At 46.2% G+C, this 25,869-nt stretch overlaps 1 protein-coding gene across 1 annotated transcript in view; it reads right to left on the bottom strand.

Moving 5' to 3' along the window:
* The window catches only part of TRDMT1 (tRNA aspartic acid methyltransferase 1), a 36,352-nt gene extending 15,556 nt beyond the window's left edge, over positions 1 to 20,796 (bottom strand). The window contains exons 1-2 of the mRNA XM_083189340.1: positions 20,504 to 20,796; positions 8,427 to 8,536 (exon numbers count right to left, since the gene is read on the bottom strand). Coding sequence (XP_083045466.1) covers positions 8,427 to 8,536; positions 20,504 to 20,567 — 174 coding nt within the window. The 5' untranslated portion in view covers positions 20,568 to 20,796. The remainder of the gene's footprint in view (positions 1 to 8,426; positions 8,537 to 20,503) is intronic.
* Positions 20,797 to 25,869: the final 5,073 nt, after the last annotated feature.

The raw sequence follows: 25,869 nt of genomic DNA, 5'->3' as shown, positions 1-25,869 counted from the left end.
CAAAAGGAAGGAAGGCATAAGTAGTCATATGCACAGTATAGTACCTAATTCTATAACTGGGATTTATTAGCTTAGAACAATGGAGCAGAAACATACGCTCCTATATACCGCTCAGATTCCATCCACTGTAATCAGGGTGCAAGTGGAAGCTGGAAACCACCTTGGGGTTCCTGTTAGTTATATAGACCTTACATCTCCTACTCTATTATATTATACAGGGCTATCTAAAAAGAATAACCCAATATCATTACGCAATATTTTATTATGGAAAACTAAAACAAAACTCCAGGCACGTCATAAATATTCTACTCATAATCAAGTTTTATTTCCGGTCTTCAAGTGTTCAACTGGCCTCCACCTGCAGCACGGCCAACATCAAGTTTAAAAGAGAATTTCTCCCAGACACGTATCACAATCCACGTAGATCAATACTGTTGTTATTTGATGTTTAAGGTCATCAAGGTTAGTGGGCAGTGGTGGATCATAAATGCAGTGTTTTAGGGATTGAGGTTTAGGGATCTTGCAGGCCAACACAAAGAGCAAAGTCATGGGCCCCCTTTCAATCAATACACAATACAGCACTGGGGCACATTTTCACTCAAAAAAACTCAAACCGCCAGGTGCCAATGGGGTGGGGGTGCTCCATCTTGTTCAATAATGAAGTCATGTGCATTTGTGATGTGTATATAGGCACTGGAGGGCGGTAGTCGGGAGCAGGTACCCCCCTGGATGGAGGTGAGTGGCTGCTGTCACTGACCCCCTCCCCCCCAGCCACCTTGGCGGCCGCCACTGCATCACTCCCCTCCCCCCCCCCCCCCCCGAGGAATGACTTGGCGGCATTCCGGCTGCCCGCATGCCCCCCAAACCCCGCCATCGGGAGCAGGGACCCCCCATCAATGAAGGTGAATGGCTGCCCCCCCCCCAGCAACCTTGGCGGCCGCCACCGTCTTGTCCCCCCCCCTTCATGGAATGACTTGGCGGTTCTGATTGTGATCGGAACGGAGCAAATTTGGCCCCGTTGAGATGGTGGGGGGTCTTCACATGTGCATATTTGCGCAGGTGCAGACCCTGGGAGCGAACGCCCCGTAGAAGAGGATGTGTCCGCGTACATTAAAGGTTTAGGTACTTGTGTATTTTGACGGCGCCCACGAAATCGGCCGAAAATCGGCCGAAAATCGCATGGAAAAATCGGATGCGATTTTGCGGCCGATTTTTCACTTTTTCCGGCCAATTTGCATGCTGTTCCATTTTTGCACACCTTGCACACCCCCGAATACCATCGTAGTGCATTGCATGCAATATAGTGGCATGTGATGCATGCCATGCGATGCATGTGAAGCGATTCGATTTGTAATTGTACAATCACCCTGATGGGTGCTTACAATGTCAAATGCACCGCCATTGTTAACGCCACCCCCACTATCAACGCCAACCCGAAGCGTGGCGAGCGCAGCGGTACGCGTCCTCCGACCTTTTCATACCCCCACTATCCACGTCGGCGTGGAGTTGATTTTAGATAGTGTGGCGAGCGCAGCGAGCCACTGAGCCCGAAGCGTGGCGAGCGCAGCGAGCCCCGCGAGGGGACGCAGAATACATGTAAAGTAATCCGCGTCCGCTCGCCACGCTTCGGGCTCGGTGGCTATCTGCGCTCGCCACACTATCTAAAATCAGCTCCACGCCGACGTGGATAGTGGGGGTATGAAAAGGTCGGAGGACGCGTACCGCTGCGCTCGCCACGCTTCGGGTTGGCGTTGATAGTGGGGGTGGCGTTAACAATGGGGGTGCATTTAACATTGCGAATCACATCGCATCGCATGCCACTTGCTGGCATGCGTTGCTATGCGATATTTAATTGTACAATCAGGGGCATTTTCACGAAAATCACATCGCATACCATCGCATAGTACCTGGGGGTGTGCAAGGATGGAATAACATGCAAATCATCAGGAAATGGCCGAAAATCTGCAAAAAATCGGCCGAAAATCGGACGCAAAATCGCATCGCGGATCAAATCGGCCAAAAATCTGCAGAAAATCGGCTGATAAATCGGATGCGATATCGGATGCGATTTGGATGAAATCGGGCGCCGTTATAATACACAAGTACCAAGGTTTAATTTAATATTAATTTCCCTATGCACACACAACAACTTACACAACCCAGTTTTATTATATGCATAGATGATGGGCTGCTGTGATCATACCAGAGATCAGATTCTAGAACGGTATTTCTATTCCCGTCTATCCATAATTGCTGGCAGTTGGGATGAGCCAATAAAGGGTGATTTAGAGAAAAAAGTGCCTTCGCCCAGCACTTTAACAATTATCTTAATGCCATAAAATTCAATGGAAAATGATTATTTCACACTACCTAATTTTTTAAGTCCACAGTCCTGAGTAGTTATAGAGATATCAAGGTCTGTATAAGATTGCAGCACTATCAATTATAGACCAAATAAACCGCTTAGGTAATGAAAACATGATTCCAACCCAAATAAAACCAGTGTGAGATGCCAGGGGCCGTCACACTGCCCTCTATGGCCCTCATTCTGGTTCACTTGCAAAGCATGTGCCCACAGCACTGCGAATGGATGTCTTGCATAAACATCCATTCGCAGGCTTGCGTGCAGGCCCAAAATCTTTCGATGGTCACCAACCACTGAATGATTTTTTTAAGTGCTCGCTAATCTTAGTCACTCTCTGGTGACTCCTCCCGCTGCGTGCGCTTCGGATCGCTGAACCCTATTGGGACATAATATGTTTCCACAGTAAACAGTAGGAAGGGGGTGGCGCTACGGTAATGCGACACAGGTCGTGGACTCCGACAAGGGAGAATAGCCCCTGTGAGTCAGGATCCCCCCTGTCGGAGCACAGGCAGTTGGGATTCCAACGTCGTGATACTGACTGTTGGGATCCCCCTGTCAAAGCGTCATCCGGCACCCGGGAGCAAATGACAATCAATCACTCGCTCCCAAACACTGAAAATGAATAAAAATGAATGTTTGGATAAATATGTTAAATCAAAAGGCTTTAACTAATTTGTCTGAATGACCATGGTCTGTTTTTCAGTATTTGGGGGAAAATTTTCGATTCTCATTTGCTCCTACACATTACCAGATTTTTATTCCCACCAGATGGATTGGACAGATAAATCTTTAGGTGTGTATCCAGCGTTATTATTTGCTCTGCACATGTTACACCTGCCCCACCTGCAGTGGATTATGGGTCATTGGGTCGACCCATATTTTGTCAACATGCATTGGGTCGACCACAGGAGGTTGACATGGCTCAGGTTGACACAAGAAATAGGTTGACATGGCTGAGGTCGACAGGGTTGGAAGATCGACACAAACATTATGCACAAAGTGTATCCTGGCGGTGTCACAGTGACATGCACAGAACATGATGACTTTAGTAGTTTACACCTACTGACTTATCAGTTAACCTTTGCACAACAGTAATACAGATTCCCCAGTGTGCACTGGATACAAGCATCTCATTATTCCAAGATTCTATGGAGGTGTCTAGAAACTTAACCCTTTCTGGTTGACTTTGATGGGAACTGTCTCGGAGTAAATTTCTGCCAGCGAATGCATTAAGCCAGATACATAATAATGTCAATATCCTGTTGTTCTGTATTATGTATTTAAGGCCTGCTATGTTCGGGTCACCTTTATTAAAAGAGTGGCCGAAGGTAAGAATTTAACAGGAGGCAAGAAAGAGCGGCTCCTGCTAAGCTACTAGCCTGGCACAGGAAGCTGGCGTCTGCCTGGAAGCTCCATTCACGTTACAGAAAGCGAAATGTCCCATAGCCTCATTTGCCTCTAAAGCCCCATACACACTTTTAATGTTCTTCTGTGTCTGAGCCAATTATGTAAGCCGGGCAAGGATCCCATATCCTTGTCTGCCGATGTTAAAGTCCTGTAAACTACTGGCTGTGCCTTTGTACTCGGTTATTGCCTCCAAAGTGCACCATGACCAGACAGGCTTTATGCCAGCGAAGTCTACTGTTCAACATCTTCGAAGGCTCTTTTATCACTTGCTGAGGAACGACCTACTCGAGCCGGTGGCAATACAGGTGTTCTTGGATGCCACCAAGGCCTTTGATTCGATGGATTGGGTTCATTTATAGGAGGTTTCACGTAAAATTGCTTTTGGGCCTTGTTTAAGTTGATGGTATCAGTTGAGGTAATCTTCCACGGCAGCCAAAGTTTCCGTAAACGTTTATACTACAGCCTCCTTTTCCCTTGCCAGAGGCGCACGACCGGGTTGTCCTCTTTCTCCTGCCCTATGTACTTTGGCTATTAATGCATTGGCATGTCTTCTGCGTGCTGCCCCTGGTATACAAGGCCTGAGGGCTGGGATATCGGAACATGTTAGATCTTTGTTTGCAGAGGACATACTTTTGTTTATAGCAGATGCTGAAGGCTCCTTAGGTACTGGGTACTGGAGAACTTTTTGGTATAAACTACACTCGCCGTGTTTGGAGGGAGAAGAATGAGGAGTGGCATCCCAAAAACACCATATCCACTGTGAAGTATGGGGATGGAAACAGCATGCTTTGGGGCTGCTTTGCTGCAAAGTAATTGCCAACCAAGGTTATATCACAAAGTATTGAGTTGAACTTTTTGATTGTCCAAATATTTATTTTCCGCAAGAATATACAAATTTGTTAAAAAATCATACAATGAGATTTCCTGGGGTTTTTTTTACACATTCTGGGGGGCATTCAATGTCAGGGTCACGGCAGTCGAGCTTGCTCGACTGCCGTGACCCAGTCCCGTTCTCGGTCAGCTCGACCGAGAACATGCAGGCAGGATTCAATGTCCCGCCTGCAGGGGAACGAAAAGGGGGCGTGGCCGCGAGTTGCGGCCGGGAAGAGGCGAGCTGCAGCCGGCAGCTCGTCACTTCCCAGCAGAACGAGCCCGACAGCTAGTGATGTCGGGCTCGTTCTGCCGAGATACCCTGCTCAATGCTGTCGGGGAAGACAGCATTGAATAGGGCCCGGTGGGCATCTCCCCGATGGGAGGTGCTCGCCGGAGATTGAATATCCCCCTCTGTCTCTCACAGTTGAAGTGTACCTCTGATGGAAATTACAGACCTCTATCATCTTTTATCTTTTTTAAGTGGGTCAACACGCATAATAGGTGGTTGTCCAAATACTTATTTGCCCCCTGTACATATATGCGATGTGGGCAGCCTGATGAAAATGGGTATATCCCATTGAAACGTTGGCCTGAAGTGTCATTTGTTAACTGAGTGCCGCCACACATCGCAGTTTTACATAGGCGTTTTTTCTCTTAAAAATGTATGGCAACAGGACCAGTTACATTGTTATAGTGAGTGCTTGCACACATGCGATTTGTGTCAAAAAAATAAAAATAAGAAAAAATGGCATAGGGTTCTCCTCCTGAGCATAATCAACCCTGAATTCATTGAGCCAGACCTGGTTCCAAAAATACAGGGGACAAAAAGAGTAGGGGTCCCCCGTATTTCAGAAACAAGCCCCGTACTTTTGGACTGGTCCTGGTTCCAAAAATACAGGGGGGAAAAAACTGGGGGCCCCTTTATTTTGGAACCAGAACAGCCCCGCAGCATCATGCCACAAACGGGGGACACTTTTTACATAACGTCCTCCGCTGGGCTGATACGTGTAAAATTACATTTAAAAATATATTTATTTATTTTTACAGGCGAACTACAAGTCCCAGCAGGCCTCCCCCGCATGCTGGGGCTTGGCGAACCACAAGTCCCGGCATTAATGGGCCCCCTTTGTCTTGTAGTTCACCTGTAAAAAGAATGTTTAAATAAAAACACAAACACAGAGAACAGTAAAGCTTTAAAACACACACATTAAATTTACACCAATATACATACCATTCCAGGCAATTTACACCAATATACATACCATTCCAGGCAATTTACACCAATATACATACCATTCCAGGCAATTTACACCAATATACATACCATTCCAGGCAATTTACACCAATATACATACCATTCCAGGCTCCAACAGTGACTCTACCTTGCACCTCACCCCGCACTGACTGCGGGGTGAGCCAGCTTCCTCCGCTCTAGTGACAGAGGGATCCCCGCTGTCATAGTGCTATAGAAGCACTTAGCCCTGATTGGCCATTGACCAAAAGGTCAATGGGACTAGTCCCTCACTCCTCTATACTAGTCAGAGGAGTGCCCCAAAAATGCTGGCACTCGCTGGTTCATATCCCTGCACCATTACCTACAAGGGGTGCTGGATGACTCACCAACAGTCGTGATTCCGACGGCTGTTTCTCCGACATTGGAATCCCGACTTTCAGGAGCCCGACAACTGGAATCCAGACTTGCACAGGCAATTTTCCCACGACTCTCATAAAGGGAGAATAGAATAGGTGGCAAGCACAGTGAACCCGCAAGGGGCTTGAATGTGCTCTCCCCCCTGTACGCTACTGACTTTCGATATTCCGATGTCGGAGAAATAACCATTGGAATGTCGGAAGGGTTATATCATACCAGAGACAAGAATGAATCCCAGCAGTTACAGCCCCTGTCAATCAGGCTAGGCCTTCGGGTAGCCCATACAGAATCTATAGCAAGGTATTACACAAGTATCCAAGCTGTTCTGATCGACATGAAACGTAATTTAGAATACAGTGGCCCAGAAGGCAATCATATTTTCCAGAATAAAAGCTACACAGGAATATTATTTGGCTGATGAACTAGGATAACATATGACAAATGAATCCACTGCAATAACAGAAAACAGGATGCTGAAGAATACAGTACTACCTACCTACTACCTAGAGAAAATAATGCGTCCTCTATTGTGCAGACAAATGGCAGGAAACAACTATCACACATCTGCGGAATAATATCTGTAGTCTTCGGATGTGTATGGAGCTTAATAAAGCAGCTCTGGAATGAGATATATGCAGCTGCACTGGTACAGACAGCACTCACTATTGTATCATTTACTTATTACAGGTTATTTTTAGTGACAAAATATTACACAGCACTTTTTAGCAAATCTGACACAAAAAGCGGGAAACAATGTAGAGCAGGGGTGTCAAACTCAAATTCATCGGGGGCCGCATCGGCAGTTTGGTCACCCTCAAAGGGCCGGTTGTATCTTTAGGACTATGTGTCCACTCTTTATTAGCATGCCACCTCTATTAGATAATAACCGTCATATATATACAGCATCACTCTCGGACTCCAACAAAGTTAAATTAGTGACTTTAATAAGTAATTTATTTCTATATACACAAAATGTCCCGGTACTCCCCTTAGGAAAAAAAAAAACTTCCCTGGTTCCCTGGGCTGGCCATTTATTTACTAATATAAATATATTTTTGTGCCCCCTCATTCTTTTTTTTACTTTTCAGCCTCCTTCTATTTAATTTGACATTTGTGCTCCCTTTTTTTTTTTTACTTTTTTTGCTCCAGCCTCCCCCCCCCTTATATTTAATTGTGCTGTGCGGCCCCCAGCCCCTGTTGTAGTTGAGGATATTTTGTCCGTGGCTCCCATCCCCTTAAATTTACTTACCTTGAGTCTGGCTGCCTGTGCCTGGTGCTCCAGTGACGAGTCGCTCCTCTGCTCCTCCTGCCGCGTGCTAAGCCTGACAGCCTCAGAGCAAAATCACTTCCTGTCGGTCTCATAGCAGCAACAGGCAGCCTTGTGATTGGCTGTCTGTTGCTAGGCTACCCGAGACCAGTCCCGGGCCGGAATGGATGCAGACGTGCAGGGCGCTGCTGCCGCTGCATACATTACATTTCTGACACATGCCATTGCTGCCTACCAGTGCAGCCACCGCTACCCGCCGCGTACCCCCCGCACGGCGCACATTGAAAAAAAAAAAAAAGAGGAATTCCTTATGCCGGGCAGATGGCGGCGGCTGTGCGGGCCACATTAGCAGGTCTGGCGGGCCGGATTCGGCCCGCGGGCCTTGTGCTTGACACCTATGTTGTAGAGGTTACATGATTCCACATCCTGCCATCCAAGATGAATCCCACCGGGCAGTCTAAGAGGCCAGCATCTGTGCAGCGTGTGAGGCCTTAATACATTTAACCCAAAAGGACATTATCAAAAGGCCAAAAAGATAAACCAATATATACTTCTTTAGTCCCATAATACATGTCATTTTATATGATGTGATTATATTACTTGCCGCACATGGCTTCGGTAATCTAGAACCTCACCTGTTCTGATCTTTCCTCTTATGAAATAGTTTTGCTCTTTGAAACGCATCAGTTGTTCATTGTACTAGAACTCCTTATATATTATACTTTGTAGCATTAACCTTAATAAGAACTTCTATTTCATGTGTCAACCTTCAATGGTCGACCGAAAGAGATTCGACCTAGTGACAGTATCCCATTACTTAAGCCAATGACTCTTTCAGGGTCATGTCAGGGAGAAGAACTTACCTCTATAGACTTGGGCCAAAGTGGAGTATTAGGGAAGTTATATTTGTAGACCTCATTAGCTGTCGTATTGACGTCCACGGCTGCCACAACTTCCGCAGACGCGCCACTTTCTGAAACAATGACACATTTCTTCAATAACATCCTACACAAACTATTGGCAGTGAGTTAATACAGTAGGTTCAGCCTAATAGAGTCTCCTGACTAATAAGCCTTGCCATTTACTTATACCGTCAAACATCCAAATGGATTCACTTGGTACAGCAGCTTACACAGATCTAGAACTTTGTACACAAAAGGAACTTTATTTCTGCATACATTATTTATATACAGTGGTGATCGCATACACAGGGATAATGCTGATCAATGCTAGTCTGGTAGAATGCAGCAAGCACACCTGGACAGGTAACATAACACTGACATCTAGTGTGTGCTGCTAAAAACTGACACCAGCTTATACAGATTTATACTAATATTTATATTGTTATCGATATAGGCCCTCATTCAGCATCTACAGTAATAATTAACATTAACAAAATAGAAAAACAGCAGGATTCTGGGCCTGATCCATAGGTGTACAGTGCTGCTGCGCCCAATCTAGTCTGTTGCTGGAGTGGTGTATGTGTTAATATGCACACACTAGTTACAGCCTGCATCTTGTGTGATAATAGCATGCACCTGAATGTACAAGCCCTGAGATGCCCACTATCTGCACCTGTGCATGCAGTAACTCGGCCTGTGGTTCTTTACACTACCCATCAGCCACCATCTGCACCTGTGCATGCAGTAACCCGGCCTGCATCAGCCACTATCTGCACCTGTGCATGCAGTAACCCGGCCTGTGGTTCTTTACACTACTCATCAGCCACCATCTGCACCTGTGCATGCAGTAACCCGGCCTGCATCAGCCACTATCTGCACCTGTGCATGCAGTAACCCGGCCTGTGGTTCTTTACACTACTCATCAGCCACCATCTGCACCTGTGCATGCAGTAACCCGGCCTGCATCAGCCACTATCTGCACCTGTGCATGCAGTAACCCGGCCTGTGGTTCTTTACACTCCCCCATCAGCCACCATCTGCACCTGTGCATGCAGTAACCCGGCCTGTGGTTCTTTACACTACTCATCAGCCACCATCTGCACCTGTGCATGCAGTAACCCGGCCTGCATCAGCCACTATCTGCACCTGTGCATGCAGTAACCCGGCCTGTGGTTCTTTACACTACTCATCAGCCACCATCTGCACCTGTGCATGCAGTAACCCGGCCTGCATCAGCCACTATCTGCACCTGTGCATGCAGTAACCCGGCCTGTGGTTCTTTACACTCCCCCATCAGCCACCATCTGCACCTGTGCATGCAGTAACCCAGCCTGCATCAGCCACTATCTGCACCTGTCCATGCAGTGACCCGGCCCGTGGTTCTTTACACTCCCCCCATCAGCCACCATCTGCACCTGTGCATGCAGTAACCCGGCCTGTGGTTCTTTACACTCCCCCATCAACCACCATCTGCACCTGTGCATGCAGAAACCCGGCCTGTAGTTTTTTACACTCCCCCATCAACCACCATCTGCACCTGGGCATGCAGTAACCCGGCCTGTGGTTCTGTACACTCCACCATCAGCCACCATCTGCACCTGTGCATGCAGTAACCCGGCCTGTGGTTCTGTACACTCCACCATCAGCCACCATCTGCCCCTGTGCATGCAGTAACCCGGCCTACGGTTCTTTACATTCCCCCATCAGTCACCATCTGCACCTGTTCATACACCTTATGGCCACGCCTTTTTGGGAGTAGCTATGTACCGGACAATGCAACCACTTTCACTAACAAGCCACTCCTAGAATTAATTTTTTTGTTTATTAAGGCCACCTCAATTGGTGCAGCAGGTGCAGTGCGCCGGAGCCCCTGAGGACTAAACGGCCTACATCTGCCACGTGTCAGATATTGTGGACTCGGGTTAGGGTGGAGGAGGGGGGCCCAATTTATATTTTGGCACTTGGCCTCACCACCCACAAGTTCCGACGCTGAACACTATGATCACATTCAATAACTTTTTTTTTTAAAAATTGGCAAAAATATGGGGGAGATAAAGGCTTTAAATCTCCCCACCACAACCCTATCTGTGGAAAATAGTTAATCCGTGTTCTGTTTCAATCACCAGACAATAATTACTGAGGAGGAAACACATTTTGAAGAGGAGACTTCACTCTTTCAAAACTGGGTGGGCCTGTGTGTGTGTGTGTGTGGCCCAGAATGGACGAGATGAGTCACAATTTACCTCTGTCTCTTTCTAAACTTGGTGCCCTTGATTTCATGGATGTGGGGGGGGTGCACTGTAACGGGACATCGATGTGCAGGCAAGGAACTGGGGGCACTGTGCTGAGGAACGCGAGCCACCAAGCCCGGAGCGTGGCGAGACCCTCAATGGGACGTGGAATACTTGTAATCCACATGCGCTCACAACGCTATATAAAAATCAACTCCATGGCGACGTGGATAGTGGGGGGTATGAATAGGTCAGGAGGACTCGTTCCGCCGCCGCTCGTAACGCTTCGGGGTGGCGTGGATAGTAGGGAGGGGGGTGCCTAAATCTCATTGCATGTCATGTAAGTGTATAGTAAAGTAAATGGCAAGTAGGCCACCCTGCTAATACATAAGTACCGTTTTTTTTACCAAGTTGATATCACTTTAACACGTTGAAGAAGCTGATGATCTCCATATACTGGGTGTCCCTTTTACAACATCAATCTGTGTATTCAGGGTCTGAAGTGTCACACAGAGGTCTGTATGCCGACACAAGTATCAGATTACAGCAACACATGGCAGTAGGGAATATGTGCAACTTTCCATATCTCCCGCACTGATTCTGAATCGGACGGATCTAGTCTGGTTCTGCCTGTGGAATGGCAGCAACAATGCATGTGTAAGTTCATGCTAGTGTGTGGACTCTAAAATATAAATCAGTGGAGAAAGACTTCTATTTGTGGGCTCAGGACCAAAGACAGGGCACCCCGGATTTACATGGGAACGGCCAGCGTTTGCACGGGATAGCCCATGGAACACTTGTCGCTCCCATGTCGGAGCGCCACCGTTTCTGTAAAGATGCCTGCCTAATAAGGCAATCCCGGGATTGAAAAAAAATGACCTGGGATTGGCTTTCCTATTAAGTACTTGCGACCCCTCTATATTGCATTTTTGAAAATTCACTATCAACAGGTATGGTACCAAAAGACTGGAGAATAGCAGAGGTAGTGCCAATATTTAAAAAAGGTAAAAGGGATGACCCTGCAAATTACAGGCCTGTGAGTTTAACATCAATAGTGGGTAAAATATTTGAAGGAATTTTAAGGGATGGTATCCTGGAATACTTAGACCTTCATAGTTTACTTAGTATTAACAAACATGGGTTTGTGAAAAATCGTTCCTGCCAGACAAATTTACTGGGCTTCTATGAGGATGTTAGCAAAAACCTTGATAATGGAAGCGCAGTAGATGTGGTCTTCCTTGATTTTGCAAAAGCTTTTGATACAGTACCACACAAGAGGTTGATAAATAAATTGGTGGACCTGGGATTAGGTGCAAATATCTGTAGATGGGTAGGGAACTGGCTGTGTAATAGAGAACAAAGAGTGGTTGTGAACAGTGCAGTATCAACTATGATACCAGTACTAAGTGGAGTGCCACAGGGTTCGGTACTGGGGCCCATCTTGTTTAACATTTATATTAACGATATAGGGATGGGGATTCTCAGCGATGTATCCATCTTTGCTGATGACACAAAACTGAGTAGAGTTATTGAATCAACAGAGGATGTGAACATACTTCAAAATGATCTTAACAAACTAGATGAGTGGGCTAAAAAGTGGAAGATGAGGTTCAATGTGGATAAATGCAAGGTTATGCATCTCGGGAGACGTAACCAGTGTGCAAGTTACAACCTAAGCGGGGAGGCATTAGGTACTTCAGCACTTGAAAAGGATCTAGGAGTCCATATAGATAATAAGCTGGAGTGCAGTGTTCAATGTCACATTGCAACAAAAAAGGCCAACAGAATTCTAGCATGTATTAAAAGGGGCATGGAAACTAGGGACTCAAAAGTAATTATGCCACTGTACAAGGCATTAGTTAGACCGCATCTTGAATATGGAGTACAGTTCTGGGCCCCACACTATAAAAAGGACATCATGGAATTGGAAAAAACCCAAAGAAGAGCAACAAAGCTTATTAGGGGAATGGAGAATTTAAGCTATGAGGAGAGATTAAGCAAGCTAGGACTATTTACACTTGAGAAGAGACGTTTAAGGGGGGACATGCTCAACATGTACAAATATATCAGGGGCCAATATAAGGAACTCTCAAGCACTCTTTTTACTGCAAGAAAGGAATCTAGGACACGAGGGCACGAATTTAGATTAGAGGAAAGAAAATTTCGTTCCCTCAAAAGAAAAAATTTCTTTACGGTCAGAGCAGTTAAACTTTGGAACTCTCTTCCTGGAGAGGTGGTGTTGGCAGATACAATAAATACGTTCAAAATAAGGTTGGACAAGCATTTATTGGATAAAAATATCCAGGGGTACTAATAAGAACCATATTCTGTCTTTTACAAGGGATAAGCTATTAAAACGTAGGTTGAACTAGATGGACGCAAGTCTTTATTCAGCCTTAACTACTACGTAACTATGTAACTATGTAACTATGTAACTACTTATTAATTATACCAAAAGCCCCAAATTTGCAGTGTCATTTATTTTATCCGTCTACGGATCTCAGGGCCACTGAATCCTGCCAGCCTAAATCCTCCTACACATACTCCGTGCCACCCTCAATAAATATATCATTGACACCAGACGTCACCGGATGTCAGCTGCCCACCCACAGAGGTGTCTTAGATCTGCGAGCGATGTAGAAATTATTCGATAGTCGTGACCACCGAATTAATTCCTCCCCGCACATGCATTTGCATGCCTGCGGGGGATCACAGCATGTGAGGGGGGGTGGGCGGCCGTGCTAGTGGCATTTGTTGGACTCCCAAGGCTGAGAAATTCGCAGCCTTGCGAGTCAACCAAAATAAGGTCCTTTGTGGGGTTTTTTACAACGTAATTACAAAGTGCTTGATAATAAAAATAATCTCATTATCATTATCCTTTATTTAGGACATCCTAAAAAATTCTACAGAACTTCTCATTACAATAAACCAGAGAAAATACAGGACATAGCAAGGGACATAGTGGGTGCAGTGTAACGCACAATTACTACACTACAGGAGAATAATGAGCGCGCTGGCATGACATGGGCGATATAATAACATCTGTGAGCAATATTTATTAGGCAGCGAGTGCAAGGGCCAAGGTCTATTAGCTTTGATGAAAGGGAAGGGTTCAGATCAAAGCATTACTCCCTCATAGACTCATCACAGAACACAATGGCTACACGAGGCTGCTGTAATATTGGACCATACCGGGGGACAGTACAGCTGCCACTGCCCACATTTCGACGTCATTCGCCAGCCCTCGCATTATATTGAATCAAGCCCATAAACTGGCGTCCGTACATTTTTAGACTGGCATACTTCCCATACATTCATATCCTGTAGGCAAACGAGGATTGTAGATGTATCTGGTCGACGGACCTACAATGTCTACATCGTCCATGCTTAGACAAACCCATCTAGTTAGATTGACAGTAACACCAGCGGTCACATGGTCGATGAGTCGTTTTGATTTTTTTGGTGCCGAATATCACAGGGGTCCCCGTGGACACTGTATATGTGCAGAGTGTCCACTCCCAAGGCTCGCTACTCTATTAGAATCTAACTACGTGCACTTGGATAGTAAAGTATGAACCAAGTTGACTTGCGACATTCCGCACAAAAACACATGAAAAACTAATATCGGCCATCGACCACGCTCCCATAGCTCTAGTGCTGGCGTTACTGTCAATCTAGACGTGGTTGACTATCTTTAACTAGAAGGTATCGATTAAGCATGGTCAACCATAACATGCTTGATCTATTTATTTATTACCAGTTTCTTATATAGCGCACACATATTCCGCAGCGCTTTACAGAGTCAAGTTGAACATTCGCATCAGTCCCTGCCCCAGTGGAGCTTACAATCTATATTCCCTACCACCTATACACGCACACACACACAGACACTCTAGGGTTAATTTTGTTGGGAGCCAAGTAACCTGCCAGTATATTTTTGGATTGTGGGAGGAACCCTAGTTCCCGGAGAAAACCCACGCAAGTATGGGGAGAATATACAAACTCCACACAGTTAGGGCCATTTTGGGAATCGAACCCATGACCTCAGCGCTGTGAGGCAGAAATGCTAACCATTACACCATCCGTAGACAGCTTCGATCCACTATACCATAACCGTTGCATATTTGGAACCTGGTACAATATGCAGTGTACCTTGATCGTGAAGGCTGTGACTGTATGGCCAAAGCTGGAAGTTATTACAGTATCAGTACTACACACAGGAGTATTCCCAGACATTGATGTATCCTTCTCAAAATAATGCATGAAAACTTAATACATATTCACTTCGCCACTGGACTTAATGCTGGGTTTTAGTTCTTGGGTTAAGTGTGTGGAGCTAATCAACGACAGTATATCCTGCAGTAAACCCCATATTCCACGGTAAGCCCTGCCACAATACATAGGGTGTAATTCATGTCTGCATGCAATCGCCAATTAGCCCCATTTACTAAACCCAGTAGCTAAATTCTTGCCCCAAAGAGGATTCCCAATAAGATATCGTACCCTCACTCACACAAGGTGCAGTGTGTACAGGCTCATCAAGGTATCTTTAATGATTCTGGATCACCTCAGTGTCACTGGTTGATGGAAGGAAAAGTGACCGCTACGTACCCTACTTACATGTATACACTTGAAAACCTTCTTATCAAGGAAGCTTTTATTGTTCAACTCCCGAAGATGTCAATGGGGTCAGGGATTATCTCGCCAATGTTCAGCAGTGAATTCAAAAAGAGAAAATTATTTTTTCTCGATAAAAGGTTTATTTAATTAGATAAAGAAAAAAAGGGGGTTTGTGCATATACAAGTTGCATCAACCAGGCTTTTGTGGACTTAATCAGATACTTTTATACCCAACCATCCACCTCCCTATTAATCAACGGCTGTAAAGGAACAAGTATCCAGATGTTCCGGGGTACACGGCAAGGCTGCCCGCTCTCTCCCCTATTATTTAATTTATGCATTGACCCACTGTTCCGTATCTTACAAGATTGGACAGAATTCAAAGGCGTGAAGATCGGCAATTCAGAACTAAAACTCTCGGCATTTGCGGACGACGTCCTACTATACATAGGCAACCCGGAACAATCCTTGGGAAAGATACTAAGCAGGCTAGAGGATTATGGAGAAATCTCCGGATATACAATCAATGCCTCCAAATCCACAGGGCTGTATTTACACCCTCGGGTTCACACCCCCCCCTGGGGTGGGGGATTGCCGATTAAATGGGAGAAGGCTTCACTAGACTACTTGGGGATACACCTTCCGAAGCGGGGCGCAAACCTATATAGAATAAATATCTCAGAAGCAATCCAGATAACCGCTAGGGAACTGGAGGGGTGGAAACATCTAAAACTTTCATATATAGGTAGGGCTAACCTTATCAAGATGGTAACCTTCCCACGCTGGCTGTATCTACTCCAGGCTCTACCACTACTGTTGACACAAGGCGATTTACGCTTGCTAGATTCACACTTTCGGAAATTTATCTGGGGCCCAAAACGTCCCCGTATTGGGCTATTTAAACTGCAGCAGCCAGCGTTTAATGGGGGAATAAACTTCCCCAATATTTTACATTATAATCATTCCTCCATACTCCGCTTTTTAAGAGATTGGCTGCACGGGAGCGAAGTTTACGCTAACACACAAATAGAAGGGGAATTCCTGGCTGACGGCGGTTTGGTGAGCTTTCTGCATATTCATGATGGTGAGGTGGATGAACAGACTCGAATGAACCCCTTGTTGTGGTCAACCCGCAGATTATGGCACATCCTTAGACATAGGCTACATCTGAACGCCCACAAATCCCTCTTCTTACCTTTCCTGCACAATTTAGAATTTCAACATGGTGCGGCCGGCCATCCATTCAGGAGCCTTCGTGCCGAGGGCCTGTCCTCCGTCAGAGCTCTAATTGACTGGGACCTGAAAAAGCCAATGTCATATGACGGGGCTTCGGAGGCCTTCCCAACATTGGGCAGACACCCTCTTGCATATATGCAGGCTAAGCACTATACCTTAGAGGTGACGCGCAACTTCTCAGAGGCGGACTGGGCGAACACTCTGGACACGATGCTCTTGTCTGGGGTGGCCGACCGTAAGGCCATATCTACACATTATAACTTCCTACGGCAGATCATAGATCACGACACCATCACCACAGGCATGAAAGCCTGGACCCAAATAATGCCAGACTTAACCTGTACCCAGTTGTCCAAGGCACTCTTGAGCTCTAGAAGGCTACTGCCCGCCATTCAATACCAGGAGATGTTCCTCAACATTTTTCACAAAGCATATTTTTCTCCCCACAGGCAATTCCTGGCCGGGATGACCCCCTCGGCAACCTGCCCGAGGTGTCAGACTGGTGAGGCAAACCTGTACCACTACTTTTGGAATTGCCCTATAATTAAATTATTCTGGTTACGGGTTAGGAAGTTTGCGCAAGATCACCTAGTGAACTATGTACCCCTCACAGATCATTGGGCTATTTTCGGCATATTGCCGGAGGATCAAAGAATAACTAGAGGGTGCAAGAGACTCCTGGGGATTGTTAGCGCGGTTGCGCGTAAGTCCATCCTGCAGACATGGATCGACGCTACCCCCCCTTCCTTACAGCTGTTCAAGACAAAGTTATTTCATGTCTTTAACATGGAGTGGATTGAATGTTTACTTAACAAGGAACGATACACTAAAAAACTCTTTGACACCTGGGAGAGCTACATAACAATACTCTCCTTGGAAATTAGAACAAAACTCCACAACTCACTCAAAGATATGCAATGGTATCTGCTGAGAACTATTTCGGGGGATCCTCCGGTGCTTTTGGATGTCCTATCACAGTAAATCCTGTTATAATGCATTCCCTGAGACAGCCCTGGGCCGTACTGGCCTACACGCCACATAAGAAGACACAGAAATGACTTAAATTTTTTCCAACATATTTATTCAATGTTAATTGTACATCTGACATAACATTAATGAATAAGTACCTCGATTTCATATTGTACCTGCCAATTTCAATACCTTTTTTCTTTGTCATATAATTGTAAACTGTGATTTATAGTGTTTCAATAAAAATACATTTAAAAAAAAAAAAAAAAAAAAAATACAAGTTGCATCAATGATGGTATAAAAATCTGACAGTACCTGAGAAAGCGGTATGTGGCCACCAACCGCTGGCCAGGTAGTCACAGGATGCAAACAGGTGACAGCACAGTCCCTCTCCACCAACGTGTTTTGACAGACTAGCTGTCTTTTTCAAGGCTGGAGAGTTACTGTGATAAGTAGAAGTATTTAAACCAGTGGCCATTAACCATGTGTACACACCCCCCCCCCCCCCCCCCCCAAATGGGGGAAGTGCAGGAAAATACGTATTTTTATTGTTTACTTCACTGCCGAACATTGGGGAGATAATCCCTGACCCCATTGATATCTTTGGGAGTTGTAAATAAAAGATACCTTGATAAGAAGGTTTTCAAGTGTATACATGTGAATAGGGTACGGACCGATCACTTTTCCTTCCATCACCCATTGCCGCCACTGAGGTGATCCAGAATTATTAAAGATACCTGTACACATTGCACCTTGTGTGAGTAAGGGTACGATATCTTATTGGGAATCATCCTCCCCCTCCCCCCCCCCCCCCCCCCCTCATCTCCCACTTGCACATTGCCACTCTAATCAATATATTTTATTCTCTTTTACCTTTGTATGTAACATTCTCATGTGAGACACCTACATCTGATACATCACAATTGGACAAACAAGAGTCCAGGGCTTATACTACTTTGGTTCTTCCCGATATACTGACCACAAGAGGATTTGTGGGTGATCATCGCTTTCAATTGTGGGGCAGCAGGATTCTGACTTCGCGCCTTGGGACTATTTCACTCTTTGTTTTTATTGTCCGTACCTAATATGCAGCCTTTTATAGAGACTTGCTTGGGGAGCTAAGTGACCTGGGCTACAGGGCAGAAGTACCATAGACACAACCATGGCTGTAGCTTGTGACATGTGGTCATTGCAAAATGGGATGTTCAGAGCAGATTAGGCCTAATACATCCTGTATCAGTGCTTCCCAAAATGTCTTAAATCACAGCTCCCTAGAGTTTCAGAATATTGGGCCTGATTCTGGTTTGATGGTACGGGGCCAAATTTGTCCCCCTTTCCGATGGCATTGGGCTGCGCTCTTGGTTTGATTCCTGCTCGGGGTGGGTGCCATCTTGGTCACAAATAAAATCAGCCTAATACTGACTTTCATTTGCGAATGCTGACCATTTAATTATTTTTCACTCATGCATCTGCATGCAAGGAGTTGTGTTCACGTACATATCTCCTCACATGCAAATGAAGGGATTCTCGCAGCCGGGGGGGGGGTTGGCACAACATTTGGTCGACCGGCTACATTTAACTGTTCGCTATAAGTGTATGACCACCTTTAGGGTCAGCCATGTGGGACAGGGTGCCACTGCGGTTTGTCCACATATATATATGATTGGTGCTAGGCCCCCCAACCAGTGGCCATGCTGCAGGGTACCACAGCAGATAACTGGGAACTACTGCCCTATATTTTACATTGTGCTGTTTGGAGGTGCAGTGGGATGGGATTATTCAATAATGTGATCAGACGTGGGATGGAATGATGTTCTACGCATCTGCAGTAAGCCAACTGCGAACATAAATAAGGCTTTTATGAGCTTGCCGGGACAGTCATTTCTTTGCAAACAGTGTCCATGGTAACAGTTAAGATAAATTGGAAAAAAATTAAGCAAATAAAATCACTTCTTATAGCTGTGGTCTACGGTGATAACAAATGGAAATGAACAGGGGAAATTGCGATTTAGGTTAAATTGGCCTTATGTGGGTCACCCAGTCAGTAGACTGTGCTTGAACCTCAATGCGGCGCTAGCGCAACAAGTGAGATTACCCTATAGTAGTACTGTGCGTGGCAGCAGCCCTGCGTTTCACTGAAGCCCCATACTCATAATGTACTTAAATAAAAAAAATTAAGACTGAACTTCTACAATGGTTTACATTTATGGGTTGCATATTTATTTCTATAGGTGGCATTCACTTGGTCGACAGTGATTAGCGCAACACCTAAGAATGGTCGACATACACCAGGTCGACACAAGCAAAAAAGTTGACACGGACATGGTCGACACTGGGAAAGGTGTTTTTTTTTCTTTTCTTTAAAGCGATGTGTTCATACTTAACCATCGCAGTGGGCATAGAGGGAGAATAGTGCCCGAAGCATGTCTACACAGACGCCAAAAAAACTGTATCAATTTGTTTTCTGTGTCGACCATGTTCATGTTGTCGTTTTGCTTGTGTCGAGCTTCTGTCAATGTCGACCTACCTAGTGTATATGTCGACCATTTGTAGGTGTACACCTAATCACTGTCGACCATATTTACCACAACCATCCTGACTAGTCAGTTACTGCGCATAGACTGAACATATGTATAATTGAACGTATGAAAAGTGCAACATTTTATACTGAAATCCAAATACTTAAGATTTCAAAATGAAATGTCACTTAATGTTTGTGGCATGCACAACAGTGATACAGCGATATCACACATTACATATGTAGTTATCATGCTCTATGCATGTGTTACACTCCATAGGATCTTAGCATAAACTCAGAACAAAGCAGAAGCTAAAGCTATAACCAGCTATGCCCCTATTAACTCCCATGTAACACATGAAACACGTGTATGTGAGCTCCTGCGTGTGTGCATGCAGTCACACATAGGCATGGCGCATGTCACTAGTCAGCAGTGAGTGAGGCCTCAGTGGCGCTGCCGTTACCTGCCAGGCCGCAGTGCATGCCTCCGATGCCGCTGTACAGCTCCAGCACTCGTAGCGGAGCCATAACTCGATCCCCCGGTCTGTGCGGCCTTCCCGGAGCTCCCCCTTCAGGCAGCACAGGACAGTGGACACGGACAGGCCGCGGACTTCCCGTGTGGGAGGCTGGGAGCACAGAGCCGTCTCCAGTGCGCTCCTGTCTCGGAGCTGGGAAGGAGGCGGATAGGTGTCATGGACAGTGTGTGTGTCTCATGTACAGTATAGGAGGTGCAGGCCGGGACACTCATTCATGCACCAGTTGTTGTTATTATTATTATTATTATTATCATTGTGCTATTTGTACTGCAGCCTGTGGTGTATAATGAGACAGATGCCAGTGCCACAGCATGGGTAAATGGGTCGACCCAACTTAGGTCCAGATATGGTCATTGGGTCTACAGAAACTAGGTTGACAGGCATTGGGTCAACACCACTAGGTTGACATGCAAGAAGGTCAACATGGGCCTAGGTTGACAGGTCATTAGGTTGACACAAGCATTAGGTCGACATGGGCAAGGCTGACACTGGGGCGTGGTGGGAGAATACAACAACCACTTTAGGACCTCTTCATTAATTCCAGAATTTACATGTTCCCCTATTATGACGCTTGTGTTAGGATCATTTATATCTTAACCATGAGGGGAAAAGGGTTGTGTTTGTTATGATTTTATTTTCCAAAATAAATCCTTTGTCCATGGCTTAGCATGATATACACCCTCCCAGAAAGCAGGGAACCCCTTAAATGCTGCACTCCTCCTCATTATGTGAAATCTATAATAATAAATATTTTGAAACTTGGGGTACAAGTCGGCAGATGTCACTGCCTGCAGGGAATGGCTGACACACAGACCTCTGCCTCCTGATGTTACATAAGGATGTGCAGTCAGGAGTGGCAGGGGAGGCAGTGCTTCCCTTGTCAATAATGATTAACAAAATAAGGTAATACAAAGAAAATACGGTACTTGTGTACTAGCACGGCGCCCACGATATTTGGTCGCACACCATATAATCGCATCGCATGCCATACACCCGATGCACTGCGATGCGATTTAAAATTGTATAAGCCAGTGGTTCCCAAACTGTGCGCCTAGGCTCCCTGCGGTGCCTCGGGACAGTTGCATGGGTGCCTCGGGTTAGTCGTCCAGGACCAGTGCAAATTATTTATGATCAATTATTTCTGGACAAAACCAGTGCTGGTGGCTGCCAATCATAAAATGTGTACAATCAGAACCAAACCCTGCCCTTTACCACATAACTGAACCTAAGAAGCACATATAAACACAAATCTACTTAGATTGATATATATTTTTTGGGGCCATGGGGTGCCTTGGAAAAATTCTGATACTCTAGGGTGCCGTGATTAGAAAAAGATTGGGATCACCCTGGTATAAGCCCTCTATACGATGTTTAACTGTATAAGCACCCTAATGGGGGCTTACAATGTTAAATGCACCCCCACGTCACCCCCAGTATGAACGTGAACCCGAAGCGTGGTGAGCGCAGCGAGCCCGCGAGGGGCGGTGGTACGCGTCCTCCGACCTTTTCATACCCCTACTATCCACGTCGGCGTGGATTTGATTTTATATAGTGTGGCGAGCCACCGAGCCCGAAGCGTGGCGGGGTCACGTATTACTTTACATGTATTCCGCGTCCGCTCGCCACGCTTTGGCTTTGTGGCTCGCTGCGCTCGCCACACTATATAAAATCAACTCCACGGCGACGTGGATAGTATGGGTATGAAAAGGTCGTAGGACGCGTGCCGCCGCTCGCCACGCTTCGGGTTCACGTTCATAGTGGGGGTGCATTTAACATTGTAAGCCCCCATTAGGGTGCTTATACAATTTAAAATCGCATCGCATTGTATGGCATTGTATGCCATATACAATGCTATACAATTTTAACATTGTATGACATCGGGGGACATCTCGTCGCATCGCATTGCATACCATCACATGCCTTATGGTCTGCAATGCGATTGGCGCCGTGATAGTACACAAGTACCGAAAATACTTAGATCACATATGTGTAATATGTATATGCTTTGTAGTATTCTAATCATTTTAGCTCCCCAATTTATTTTCATTACTTTAGGAGGCACCTAGAGCAATGCCTAGTCTGTCAACGTAAAATGTACAGAAACGGGGTGGGCTGGGGACAGGGCCAAGCTGCAGGCTGTAAAAGCCCATTAAAGCTTGTATATGAGGCACCTGTAGAAGTGCCTCAGCGACAGGGATGTGCTTTCTGACTACAGTATATGAAAGTAGCCCCTGTCACTGAGGCAGATGTGATTGGGCCGGCCAGGACATGCAGGACGGCATACAACAAGTGTTTCTTTATTTTTTACCACCACGGGGGAGGCAAGCATGCCGATCCTCAGCAGGAGCAACTATGGGAGTGTCCTGGTTGCAGGGACAGTGGCAGCACAGCCCTACCCCCTCTTCAGGGACTACAGCAGAATAACCCTGACTCCCCCCCCCCCCCCCCCACTTCACCCTCACAATGGATACAGGGACTAACACCCCAGTGGCAGGGACAGTGATAGCAAGGCATAACCCCTCTGCGCAGCAGCAGCAGGGTTACGGACAGTGCCGTAACTACAGAGGGTGCAGAAGGTGCAGCTTTTGAGGGGCCCGAATGCCCAGCAGGCAGTCCCCTGCACCCTTTTGTTTGTTTTTCCATAGTGTGGTGCGCGCAAAGGCTGTACTGCTGTCCCATGTCTCCCTTCATTGTGGGACCAGGCTCACATGAGATCGGCGGCTGCCATAGCCGCTTGTAGTAGGCTTTAGCCCCTGCGAACAGGACACCCAGTGCGCATGAGATCTGTGGCTGCCTAAACTGAAGTGCAACTGCCGTATTCAGTGAAAGGTGAGCCCCAACTATCCATCCTCTCTGCCTCCCCTCTAATCCCCTCAGCCTCGCCTCCCCCTCTTCTTCCTCTCCTCACCTCTCTCCCTCCCCACAGGAGCCCCTGCACACAGGAGACCCGGCACAACTCACCACCCACACTCTCTCTCCCATGCTGTCTCACTCTCCCCTGCCCTTTTCTTTCTCTCAACTCTCTCTTATTCCCTCTCTGTCACCCCTCTCTTTATATCTCTATCTGCCTAGTCTCCTTCTTTCTTCTCTCTCTCCGCCTCTCCTCTCTTCCCTCACTTCCCCACTCTATCTTTTCGCTCACTCTCTGACAGTCTCTCATTCTCTTTCTCTACCTAAAACCTCTCTCCCACTCCCTGTCTCTCTCCCTGATTCCCTCTCTTGCTTTCTTGACGAGGAGGGGGGGGGGGACCCTTACAAAATTTGCTATGGGGCCCCACACAGTTGTAACTACGCCCCTGCTGTCGACCTAGACCCATGTTGACCTTGTTTTATGTCGACCTAGTGGTGTCAACCTAGTTGCTGTAGACCCAATAATCCCAACCCCTTAGGTCGACATGTATTGGGTTGACCACAGAAGGTGCACAGGCCTTAGGTTGATATGGCTAAGCTCGACAGGGTCAGAATGTTGACACAAGCATTAGGTCAACAGTAAAAAGGTCGACATGAGTTTTTTTGTTTTTTTTTGTCCCGGATGTCAACATGGGCACCGTCTAAAGGTGGCCATACACACGCAGATTTATCTTCAGATCTGGCTGGTGGGAACAAAATCCTGGTTATGGATGAGAGCAAATGACAGTTGACCATTTGCTTGGAAATGCTGGAAAACTGACAAACTGTCACTCATCCGTAACCATGTTTTTGTTCCAACCAGCCAGATCTGCAGATAAATCTTACTAGTGTATGGGCACCTAACGTGTACAGCGTCCCCTCCTATGGCTTGCTGCACTCAGCACACTATTTTATTCTCCCACCACACCATAGTGTAAGGTAGGGCATGAAATACCACCTGCTGGCACGTCAGCTAAAAAAAATGTAATCATTTTAAGTTACTATAAAAATAAAAAAAAGAGCCAGGAACTTATTATTATACCCTATCCCGCAGAACCATACAAAACAGGATATTTTCCCATCCTGTGTTATATATTAAGCCACAGCATCATGGCAGCCGAAAACAAATTCGCTCACATTCTACATGAATATAGCACAAGTCTGTTTATTTACAAAATGATCAGCAGTCAGATGTGTAGCCCTTCAAGCGAACTGTACTTGCATTTCAGGTAAATGAGGTTTGCGTACCTGACCCTCTTCTTCACGGAGAAAAATTCTCTGTATGGATAGTGGTAGATGCTCAATTAGTTCAGTAATACCACTCAGGTGTATGCAAGGGAGGGGTTAATACTGAGTAAGTAAAACAAGACATTGGTTCCCCCAGCTCACTGAATGGTATTAGCAGTGCTATTTTTTAGCAGGCTCCAGCAGGAACTGAGGCCTTTATTCTAGTTCACTCTTTCTGACAAAATCCTTCTTAGATCAGGGCTCGACAAATTTCTTTAAAAACTAGGAGCCAGGATGAAAATTTAGGAGCCAGATAAACTAATAATAGGGACAGTGCGCGCCGAAGACGTGCCCCAAAAATGTACACACGCCATAATGCCCATTTACATACAGTATACCACACACCGTAATGTCCATTACACATTGCCCCCTACTAATATCCATTACACATATGCCCCCTACTAATATCTCTATCACTGTTAACAACACCATCATCTCCCCCATTCCCCAACTCCGCTGCCTGGGTGTCACTCTTGACTCCTCCCTCTCCTTTGCACCCCACATCCAAGCCCTGGCCCATTCTTGTCGGTTCCAGTTACGCAACATTGCTCGCATCAGGCCCTTTCTCTCACAGAGTGCAACTAAGCTGATCATGCACTCGACTACTGCAATGTTCTCCTCACCGGCCTCGCTCAATCCCAACTGGCTCCTCTCCAATCTGTCCTCAATGCTGCAGCCAGGCTTATCTTCCTCTCCCGCCGCTCTAATTCTGCCACTCCCCTTCTACAAAATCTGCACTGGCTTCCATTCCCCTACAGAATCCTCTTCAAACACCTCACACTCACATACAGGGCCATCTCTAATTCCATTGCTCAATATATCTCTAACCTCATCTCCATTCATAAACCCTCCCGCCCTCTACGGTCGGCTGACAACTGTCGTCTCTCCTCCACCCTGATCACTGCTTCCCATGCTAGAGTACAGGACTTTGCCCGTGCTGCACCCCTTCAGTGGAACGCACTCCCTCGCTCCATTAGACTCTCCCCGACCTTGCAAAGCTTCAAACGGGCACTGAAAACTCACCTATTCATCAAAGCATACCCTTCCACTGCATAAACCAGCTGGTTCTCCGACCCCTTACCTTTTTACATCCTGCTATCTAACCACCACCCACTTGC

This window comes from Crinia signifera, chromosome 5 (genome assembly GCF_055691185.1).
Source record: "Crinia signifera chromosome 5, ASM5569118v1, whole genome shotgun sequence".
Lineage (NCBI taxonomy): Eukaryota > Metazoa > Chordata > Amphibia > Anura > Myobatrachidae > Crinia > Crinia signifera.
This window is presented reverse-complemented; position numbering and strand designations above follow the sequence as displayed.